Source organism: Dromaius novaehollandiae, chromosome 3 (assembly GCF_036370855.1).
Source record: "Dromaius novaehollandiae isolate bDroNov1 chromosome 3, bDroNov1.hap1, whole genome shotgun sequence".
NCBI classification, from domain to species: Eukaryota; Metazoa; Chordata; class Aves; order Casuariiformes; family Dromaiidae; genus Dromaius; species Dromaius novaehollandiae.
Window position 1 is genome coordinate 87880337 of NC_088100.1, and position 11222 is coordinate 87891558.

Here is an 11222-nt window from a genome sequence, read left to right on the forward strand (position 1 = left end):
TTCAACAGTGCACGGAAAAATTAGAGTGCCCTTAGTAAGAGGAAATGTTGAGGTCATCTAATAGACATTAAAAATACCTCTTAAGTGGTAGAGAAATACCCAAGTCAAAGATTTCATCATGAAATGTGGATGTTTTTGTTGTAGGCATCTGATTCCAAACCGAACGTGGGATATTAATCTCAGGTTACCATCTAGTCACATAAGTTGGATGTGTTTGTTCTGCCTGGTGTGTAGGCAAGTGCTTACCTCACTAAACCATAAGTGGTTTTGATTGTGCTCCACCTATTCCAAAACTTGAGTGTTTGGCCTTTTTGATGGCAACAGAATTTTGGTGCCAGTTTCATAAGGGTGGGAAATTCCGCAGAAACTTTCTCTAATGTGCCATGAACTGTCTCCCCATGTCTCATTAGAAGTCAGGACTTAAATGTGACAGAACTCAGGTGACTCGTTCACTCTAGCTAGTTCCTCCTCGCTCTTGTTTTTTATTATTATTATTTTTTTTTTTTACTAACATGGGAAAGGGTGGATCATGGTGTTTTGCTTTTGAAGCTAAAAGGGAGAGTGGAGTTTATTTGAAGGATAGACAATATAGATGTTCCTATTTAAATTTCAGGAACATGGAGGACTTGCCCTCTCTGAGATGTTGATGACTCAAGGTTGTCTCAAGGTCCTGATCTATGGCGCAAGATTCTAAGTAAGTAGCAGTTTAGGGCCATAGTGAAACTTTGGGTTATAATTCTTCCTGTGTCCGCATTTCTAAATTTATAGACTCTTACCTAGTTACTTCAGAATTTACTATGTGAATTTGTGATTGTTGCAAACCACAGTGAAAGCCTAGGTGCTTATATAAGAACTAGTTTTTACTACTGGCTTTAAGTTTCCTAGTTGTCTACAGAGCTGGCTCAAGACCTGAAGAGGTGGTAAATTTGAATTTGCTGCCTTAAGGAAAAAGGCAGCATTGCTTCTGCCACGGAAAGGGGCAAGAGAAATGTGGCAGAGCTGAGCAGGGAAGCGGAGGGGACCCAAACTGCTGTCCCGGCCGAGGGGTGGGGAGTGAGATTTGCTGGGGCGGCAGTTGCGGCTGCTGAAACAGGTCTGTCCTCTCTCCCCGTGAGCGTGCACCAGCCGTGTACCTTGGCCCTTCCCGTGGCGGCCAGGCTGGCCTTCCAGGACCCTCACACAGGCAAACCAGGCCTCATCACTGATTTATTGCAGGAGGTTACCTTCGGCAGTGCCTGCTTTATCTGTGTCAAGAGCTAGCTGCGATCGCTAGAGTTTATATTTAAGGTTGTGTGATGCTTCTTGTTTGAAGGCACTGCTGAAGTTCCTTAGTAATTTTATTAGGCTTGCCAAAAATTACAGTTTAGGCTGAAACAATTTAGCCATTTCAAGAATATAAGCATGTAATTCTATGAAATAGAAAAGTTCTGTTGAAAATTCCCAAATTGCCTGGAGTAGGGTGTTGTACCTAAGCGAGTGGATGAGTTGGGTGCAGGACCGTGCCCCTGGCAGAGAATCGCGCTTGCTTCCCTGTGTGTGGCCGCGCGGTTGACATAGGATGGGCCAAAGCAGAGACGGGGGTGGAAATGATTGGGGGGGAGGATATGGAGGCTAGCGGGTATATTTTGTTCAGAGGGGGTTGTGGAAATGAGAGCCTGGCTGTTAAAGAAGCGAAAACGTGAAGGGGACTGTGCAGGCTCGTGGAGGACGACTGCAGAGGAGCAGCCGTAGAGGTAGGAGAAGTTGCATAGAAAATCTTCACTCTGGCATTTCCTAACTCTTGGGTATTTGAATATGCAAGCTTGTGTCACAGTACATTAAAGGATATTATCTGTGAAGGGCCACAATGTAAACACTTCCTGTCGTTTTAGTACACGATAGAAAATTTGCAAGATGCCCTGAGAAGAAAAGATAACAGTGGGCAGAAGTTTGCTGATGGAGTCTGCTGTGTTTTGTTTCCTTTTCTAATGGGCTTGTTCCCTTTTTTTTTAAAAGTCAGCTTGTTTTTAATCCTTTGTTTGCTTTTAACATTCATGGTATGTTAAAAAATATTTAACGAATGGCTGTTTGCCATATCTGAAGCTGCCTTCGTTTTGGGGCAGGGTCTCCTTCCTGGACGCCGGTGGTGGTGCTGCCCGTCCTCCCCAGGGGGAAGCAGCACCTGGGCACTGTGTCGCCTGCAGCCCATCACACAGGTCGCAGAAGCGCTGTCAGAAACCAAGAGGCTGGAGCTTTTATGTCATCCAGAAAAGGGAGATGCTGCTTCTTAATGCAGTTTTCCGTGTGATAGCATACCCTCTCCTTTGAGCGAGCACGGCTGTGTCCTTCTGGGAGGGACTCCCTGCCGCCGGTGAGCAGCAGGAGCTGCGCCCCGGTGCCGCCGCTTGCCGGCAGCGTGGGGGCCCATGCGTGGCCAGCCCCCGCGGGCGCCCCAGCGTGCGGCACCGCACGGCACCGTGCCGCTGCCGGCTGCATCTCCTGCCGGCGCTGCCGAGCGCGGTCGGCGGCCCTCAGTTACTGTGGCAACCGGCAGATGGGGGCTCCGGCAGGGCTGGCGGGGGGCTGCGGCGGCCACGCCGGGCCACGCCGCGCAGGGACAGCCCTTCCAGCCCTGACAGCCCCGTTCCGGCTGGCCAGAAGTGGTTATCAGATTACTTGTATTAAAACCTAATTAAGATGTGTGCCAGTAAATGCAGCACGGTTATTGGATTTGGCGGCTCAGCTGCTGCAGGTTGCTGCAGTCCAGTCGCACTATTTCAGCTCTGCAGAGCGCACTGAAAACGTTCTGCATTAGTAACCTCACTGTACTGAAAGAATAAATAACCTTTTAATGCCTCTGCTTTGTCCAGGACTGATCCCACTTCTGGATGAATGGGCGCTGCCCACAGATCCTTGCATATTCATTTATTTCAAATAAACTGGAAAGCCCAGAGGAGGACAGGCAGGTTGTATCAGCTTCTCCTTCCACTGTTCCTAGTTGGCTGTGGATTCATTGGCTTGTGAGCTGCCCGGGGCAGGGACCTCTCAGTGTGCCTGTTTCTAGAGCCTTGTGGATGTCCCTGGATTAGCAGCGCCTCTTTATAGAAAAGAAAAGCTTTTCTGTTGTCTGTAGGCCATGCCATGCCCGTCCAGCTTCCTGTTGTCACGTGTAGCAGAAGTTTACGCTGTTGGGTGGGATTCACCTTGGTGCCAAAGCTCTGTTGTGTGCCTTACGTTTCATATAGTTTGTGTAGGGTCTGGCAATGGTTGTCTGCTTATACTTGTCTAAATGTTACAAACATATCTATCCCTTTCCATGTAATTTCTGGACAGGTTGGGGTCTAGCCTAACCTTAGGTGCAAATGTTACTGCTGTGCAAACTGAGAGATGTGCTCTTCTGCAGGCTGTGGCACGAGTGGCACGAAGTAGCACAGGAGCTTGGAGCCATTCTGGGCAAAAATCTACATAGGAGCTTCAAGGACTGAGGATTAGGATGAAACATTTACCCTAAAGTATTCATTACAGATTACAATGCCTCAATTTTGTTTGGCTTCCGTGGAGCCACTTGTACTTGTCTCACAAAGCAGCTTCTTGCCTACCTCCATATAGAAATATGAATTTTGGTTTGGAATGGTTAACGGAAACATTTTTTGAAGTAAGTGTATTATTATTACTAAATGGAAGCTACTCCTTTGGTGTCAGGTTATCCTGTAAGTAGACCAAATGCAACTCTTTAAACTTGGTACGTTTCTTAAACCTGTGCCTTGAAGTAGCGTGACAGAGTTTGGAGTCGGTTCCTACCCTGCAACACTCCCAGGCCAAGGAGCAGCCGTCACTTGACATCCCATTTGGGAGGTTCTTGCCACTTCGGTGGAAAAATTAACTAATGTGGAAGTGAGGGTGAGCATGGGGAAGGAGGTACGGTCACTCAAATGCTCAGGATGTTTGCCTGGTCGGAAGTGTTGCTGAAGCAAACGTGGTGACTGCGCAGCCTCACTCAGTCGTATTAGCAAAACGTGCAGAAGGTTCTGTCACCTAATTGTAAAAATGATGGCAGGCTTCGATGTGCAGTTGTAACATATGGGAAGTACAGTGAGTGTGGGTGGAGCTGTTCATTTCTCATCTTGAATCATTTACGAGATCAGCAGGCAGGCCAGATACAATGCATATGGGAATGTGTGGCTGTGCTGCACATGTCACACGTAATAGCAGATATTGTGAGAGGGCCCAGAGCCTGTCCTCAAGAGCTAAATGCGCTGGAGCAGGCTGGTAGTCCCAGAGTTCAGACCAAGGGCCAGCTTGGCAGCAGTTATGGGAGAGCAGACTGGCAGACAGCATTTGGGAATTCACGGGTTGAGATCTGCACTGACTAGATCTACTTCCTCTTTATCCATCATGACCCAAAACTGGGGTTGTTATTAACCCTGTACTCAAGCACTATAGATAGATAAATACAGATGATTGATAGAAGTCAAGTTGTGGCCTGCTGGGAAAAACCCAGTTCAGTCTCTGTGTCATCCTTTTACCTTTGTTCAAGATGACAGTCTAAATGTGACATGGTGGGTGGTAAAGTTACAAAACAAAAAAGTGTAACTGAGTAAAATTTCAATAATTAAGGACTTTTCTATTTACAATAGCTTATCTGAATTACATTTTACATGATCAAATAGTATATAGAACTTTACAATAGAGAGCACTAAGGCTTGTACCCAGTAATGTTTTTGAAATTTGCATGGGCTGCTTGCGATTATCTAGTAGAACGTGTTGTTTTGATGTAAAATTTATATGAGCTGGAAATGATTTCTGTCTGTGTGCCAGAACTGGAGTTTGCTCCTGCACTGCAGTGGTGGCTCTTCCACTGGAACCTTCCCCTCACAAGAGAAGAGACACACCCGGGACAGGCCTTCTCGTGGGCTTCAGCACTGCTGTTCGCTCTTGCTTCCAGAATGGGCCTTACTTTACTCATGGACAAAGCTCATTGTGTTACTGCAAAGATGGTGGTTGAGGGTCTTCAGCACTTAGCTATTATGTCTTTAGCTGTCAGTAATATTAATTTTGTGCAAAAGGGTCTCTCAAAGAGCATATAACTGCTTTTAAAACAGACTAGCATAATGGAAATTTATTCATTGTACATCAAATTCAGCCGAAATTAAATTCTAAGGACCTGAATTCAGACTGTTGTTGAGCCAGGCTTTTCTACTATCAGAGATAACCTCAAGCAAAGAAGTTTTCAAAGCCTCAGACCTCTAAATTGCGTAAGACAGCACTGAAGTCTTTTCTTGGTCTGTCTGAAGACAACAGTTTACATTTACACATCCCTGCCAGGACTGTTGTAAAGTAGTGAGTGCTCTATAAAAAGGACTGGAAAATATCTTTATTACAAATAAGGAAGTTTAATAAGATTACATATCTTCTTCAAGTTAAATCCATGGCAAAGTAGTAAACAGTACTCCATTCTCCAGTCTGAAGCCCTATTGCATTGCCTCCAGCAAACAATACCATTCTTCTTGCACTGGAAGCAACCTAATGCTCTTGGACGAACAACTATCTTTAAAACAAAACTAAACCAGTACAAGCATAGGGGTATTTTTTGGAGGAGGAAGTTGTTTTGTTTTTTTTAATTTCCACAGCCCTGAAATCACACTTGGTAAGGAAAAGAAGAATAAACAAGCTCATGTATCAACACGTTATAGTTTAGAACATATAGGAAGTGTGAAGTCGTGATTAGAAGAACATTCTATACTGCCAAAATGGTCTTTGTTTACTTCATTGGAAGTTTGCAACCAGCTGTTATTGTTTGCAGTTAGCTGCATTTAGTTTTGTTCTGGCCCCCAGTACGTCGTCCTGCAGCTCCTCAAATCCGTTTTTGCAGAGATGTGTTAATGCAGGAGCAGGACACTATGAAACACGTCCATGCAAAATCTTTACTACATGATCATTGCGTTTGATTTCAAAGAAACTGACAGATACAGGTCAGTAAATACTGGTTTTGACATAGATTTTGCCAATTTAGTTTCAGCTAGATTTTACTAGCTTTTTAATCAAGAAAGTTGGAGATATTTACTATTATTTGAACAATCCTGCTAAAGAACATGAATATTCAGTGTGATTAGCTTAGCTGAGTTTTGACAGCTGTATAAGTCAGAACTACTACAAGAAGTTGAAAGTAGTAAGATTCAGAAAGAAAGTCACATGCCTTATTGTAAACATATAACTCATTCCGTTAAAAACCACAGATTGTAAGAGAGAGACGAGCTTAAACACTTTGTTCAGCTGAAGCTGTATTTCTGTATGTTGAACAAGAAATAGTTTTAAAAAAAGCAAGTGCAAAGTTTAGATCCAGAATTAATCTTGACAAAAACTTGGTAATAGCCATCTCCAAAGTTGGTTCATGCTCTCCAAGTGCATAGTGGTGTTTAGATGTGTAGGTTTCTAGCTGTGGTATGTATATCTGAAGAAAAGACGCTTCAAATATATGTGCAGTTTTCTAATTAAAGACATTTCCATTTAAGAGTGAATGAAATGTCTTTATTTTAGAAACAAATTTTCCAGCTTATTTTTGCTTGCTTTCCTTGCTACAGGTCCCAAGCAGACTTTTTACCTATTCATGACAGGATTGCAGAGTAATAAACAACCACTGGGGACATAACAAGCAATACTGATTTGCATAAAGGCATGGTTGCCCTGTCTACAGCACTGTTTGATTGTTGTAAATTGGGCTTTTGTTTTTCAAGTGTAAACAAGGTTCATTTTCATACCCACCAGCTTGTTCCCTCTTTTCCAGCCCTGGATGAGGACCTTTTGGAGTGACGAGCTCTTTATGTCCTTCCCCAGGAATCCCTGTCACACTGTTAAAAGTTCAGTAGCAGAAATCTCTGCTGACATGCTCAATTAACACTAAGCTTGTTTCAAAGGTTTATTTAAATATTGCTTTCTGTAATGTGTATTGGGACATTGACCAGGTTATGAAGAGCAGTAGTCAGAAACAAAAGTTTTCGTCACGCCAGGTCCAGTTTGTCAGGGGTTTGGGGCAATCGGACTTGGGGTGATTGGATGATCTGTGTGAGGGCATATGTTCCAGGAAGCTGGTTATTTAAGTAGATATCGAGTGTGCAGAGGTGCTTACTGACATTCCCTGCAATGCCCTGAGAACATGCTGAGCTCATGGCAGCCTTTTTATAGGAGAGGAGTGCAAGGCACAGCTTGCTTAGCTACGCATCATCAGGATATGGTCCTGTGGTCTTTAACTGATGTCACTTACTGGAAAAACAGTTTGCTATCATGTCATGACACGGCTTCTAAATTAAAGTGCAAACATTTAAAAGTGCTCATGTAAAGCGTCAAAATAAACTGTACTGAACGCCCACTAATGACCCAAGTGCGGTCATCGGGAACCTGCACCCGCCAGTACAAACATCAAAGCTTCGACAGCAAATTCCAACTGCAGATCCATTGCAATCCTTTCATCTGTTTTTTTCCAGGCTGTACCAGCTTGACAAGCACTGCCAGGCCACTGCCCAGCAGCTAGTGGAGTTACTCAACAAACAGAATCAGCTCTTCAAAGAGAAGCAGATGCTTACGGAAGAGGTGCGGTTTCTGCGAACACAGGTACCATGCCAAAAGAAAAAGTCTTAGGCGAATATTCTGCAGCTTTAAGAGGCAGATCTCTTTTCAGCTCTTTTTTTCTTTTTGCTTGTTTTTGTTTGTTTTTAATAAGACATTACCTTATAAAACCAGAAGTAATTCCATGCAACTGGAGAGGGATGGCAGGGAAAATGGTAGCTGGACCTGAGTCCTGCTTAAACCTAAACTAAAGTAAGAAAGGGTTTTGAAGTGACAGTTAAGCAACAGAAGTAATTCTTGTTGACAATTCCTAGCTTTCTTATCAGAAGATTTTGTGTTCCTTTTTCAGAGAAGATGAAAATCTGTTCTTTAAAATCATTAATTTGTAAATAGTAGCTTGATGTTGATAATTTCTAAGAGCTTTTTCTGACATCAGTCAGACTTAAGTCCCCCTATCACTTCGTGACTTTGTTTCCTTATTTTTAAATAGCATTGATCATTGATGCTGCTTCATGAACCACTCACCCAAGTGTGAGATGGAGAACTTGAAGTTAATCTGCCTGAGCACTAATCACTGCACTGCATCTTTTCGTGGGACTAACTGTGGCTTCCTGTGGTCTCTAGGAAACTACAGATCCTCATGGGCTGCATTTGCTTTTTTCTTTTTTTTTTTTTTTGTGGCCACTGTTCTTCAATCAGTCAGTGCTTTGCAAATAAGGGAGAGAACTAATTTGTTGTTTTTTCCTTTCATTCTCATTCTCTCTCTTCCTTCCTTCCTTTCCTTTTCTGAAAACTAACAAGTACAGAATGAGATTTTTCAGTAACCGTTGAACAATCAAACCCCTTGTTTCTGTGACTAAAGTAAATTAACTAATTCAACCATATCATGATGTTATCTAACTTATGAATACAACAAACTAATGAGTTTGCACGGAGTACTGTTAAAGGTAACCAAAGAAATTCACTGGAGAAAAATTTTGTTTAGCAATGTACCTAACAGTAAAAGGGAAATGAATGTTTTGGAACTTCAAAATACTTAAATCATGTTATTTTTCATAGGCGTTTTAGCTTTAGGATTTAATAAATGCCAAGATGCTTAACCTAGGAGAACAAAATCCATACACTGTTATGCCTTTAATCATGTCACTATGTTTGGTATTACAGGATTTCCTGTTGTAGTAGACAAACCTGGTAACTCAAGATACTGTAAGATTATCAGCATGTAGTAACTAACTACTGGCAAATTTTAGGGCAACCATAATATTCTTTCTATAAGCTCATTTAAGAGTGTTTGCTGTTCTGAAAGGAAAATGAAAATTCCTGTTTTAAAGGCAGCACATTCTGTAAGGTGACAAGACTTTACATGGTCCGCAGGGATTTTGTTATTGGTTATTTTATCTGGAAGCAACTTGGCTTTTATAAGGTTGGGCGGAAATACAGAAATCATACAAAAGGAGAAAAAAATCATTTAGGTATTATAATGCTATCAAGATTTGACTGTCAAAAACTTTGGGTTTTTTCTTTATTTATATGTTCATTTTAAGTTAATTGTGCTCCAGAGGATATATTTTATTTGGGGGATGTTCAGAAAAAAAGAATGATTTTTAAAAATATAACAAAATGAGTCCTAAGACTCTATTTGCTGCTGTTTAATGTAACTCTGGTTCCCTGAGAATTGGAATTCAGCCCAAAAGAGCTGCCTGGAAATTTTGTTAAGAAAACTAAAGATGGGAGATTTTAACTACAGATTGATATATATTGTTATTGTAGAAATAAATACAAAAAAACCACAATCAGAATTGCAGAATCAGTATTGATACTATCTTCAAAGGTGAAGGTGACATCATATTTCTCATTTTACTGTATTATTCAATGGCTCTCCTTCACAGTCAGTTTTTTATGGAAACCAATCATACCTAACCCTTTAAAAATTATGGAAAATACACTAACCTAAATTTGCTATTATAGCTTGGAACATAAGCCACCAGTAACTCAGCAGTTGCATATTTCAGGAAAAAAAATGGGATGCAGATCTCAAACAAGACACAGATGGAATCAAGTAAAAACCTGGATGGATAGAGAAATGAGCAGAAGAAGGTATTTTTTCTATATGCTATATATAGAGAGAGGGGAGGGAGAGGAAAGAAGGACTAAAACTATTTGCAGATGTGGGTTGAATCTGGCAAACACTTCAGGATAAAAAAAGGGGAGAAGAAAGTGCTTGAAACATTTTTGGTTTGAAATTGACTTTTTTTTTTTTCACTTTTTAAAATTTAGAAGAAGCACTCCAAAACAAAGTAAGACAGATTTACCTGACAGATTTTCTAAAAATATCTTCCAGATTTAATTTGCAGGAGAAGGGGGCACCCAGTAAGGTGGGAGTTTTAGAAGAATTCCAGTTTTACCATAGGTACTTTTTGGACTAGGCTAGACAAACACTGGGTATTTGTCTTTTGATTTGGAATTGGTTAAGTTCTGTCATTTCCAATAGCTTTTGTGTGTTCAGGAAGCAGAAGCTTCTCTATTTTCTTCAGAAAGGCTACAATTCTAAAATGAATCATAAAAACTTAGTGTCATGTTGAAAGAAACATTACATAAATAATTGTATTTGAGGAGGTGGTATTGGAATGACAGTACTGCCGCATAATATATACCTGTTCCTATTGCCTTGTGAAAATTCTTTTTTGTATTTTAATTGTAATTTAAGTGCAAGACTTTAAACTTGCTACATCTTTTAATGCATTTAGTCTAGAGAAAAACACTAACAAACTATATCTTGCATGGCATTTTTCTCAAAACCCAGGTTATTTCCATTGCATTTTGTTTCCAACGTTAATATTGTCCGTATCTGGGGGGACAGAGGAGAAGGGCAGGAAAAAAGAGAAAAAGAGGTCAAGTATGTGCTGGGGTATTGTGAGAATCTATTTTTCATGGAAAACTCATGGGATAATGTAAAGAAAAATTCTGTTTTTTTGTTGTTGGTGGTGGTGGGGTTTTTTTTAAAGTGAATGAAAAAAAAGCTTTCATAAAGAAATACCTCCTCCAGCCACATGTTGAATTCCCTTACAGGAAGTATGAGTTAAAAGCTTTTAGCATCCTTGTTGAAGGAATAACCAAGACAAGTACCACAATATTTAAAAACATCTTTCTCTTTCCCAGAAATGAATTGCATGCTTTTAAAATAACAATGTTAACTCTCCTATTACTGAAAGTAGCTCTACATTATTTCAGAATAACCATCTGCCTACAACTTTGGGCTTCAACATCTTAAGTTAAGCATCTTTACTTGGAAAATATTTGTCCTACAGCCAGAGTGTAGCAGAAAGCTCTGATTATCCACACCCTTCCCCACCACTAGCACAGCTTTTTTAAAATGAATTATTAATATTTCTCCAGTTCAGGTCGTTCACAAGCTTTTCTTACATATCTTTTATTCTAAAATGCAAAGTAGGCTGTTGACACAGCCCTGGAGAAGCAAACAAGTGAAATTCTGTTTTCCAACTTAATGCAGTAATGGGTACAACCTAATGAAGATGCGTACACTAATTTTCATTTTCACAGAACTAAAAAGGACCATTACAATGATCTGGCCTGACTTACAGCATATGCCAATGTGAAGTCATAGAACTATTATTTAATAGATGGCACTGTTATTTAATAGATGGTATACTTCATAACAT

At 40.9% G+C, this 11222-nt stretch overlaps 1 protein-coding gene across 11 annotated transcripts in view; it reads left to right on the top strand.

Moving 5' to 3' along the window:
* Positions 1 to 11222, top strand: part of SDCCAG8 (SHH signaling and ciliogenesis regulator SDCCAG8) — a 124638-nt gene that overhangs the window by 99199 nt on the left and 14217 nt on the right. For 6 of the 11 annotated variants that reach the window (XM_064509395.1, XM_064509396.1, XM_064509388.1 and 3 more), the window contains one exon: positions 7461 to 7587. In XM_064509395.1, the coding sequence (XP_064365465.1) occupies positions 7461 to 7587 (127 nt within the window). Of the gene's footprint in view, positions 1 to 7460; positions 7588 to 9554; positions 9640 to 11222 lie in introns of all 11 variants that reach the window. The other 5 variants (XM_064509393.1, XM_064509391.1, XM_026102579.2 and 2 more) reach the window with 1 other exon arrangement.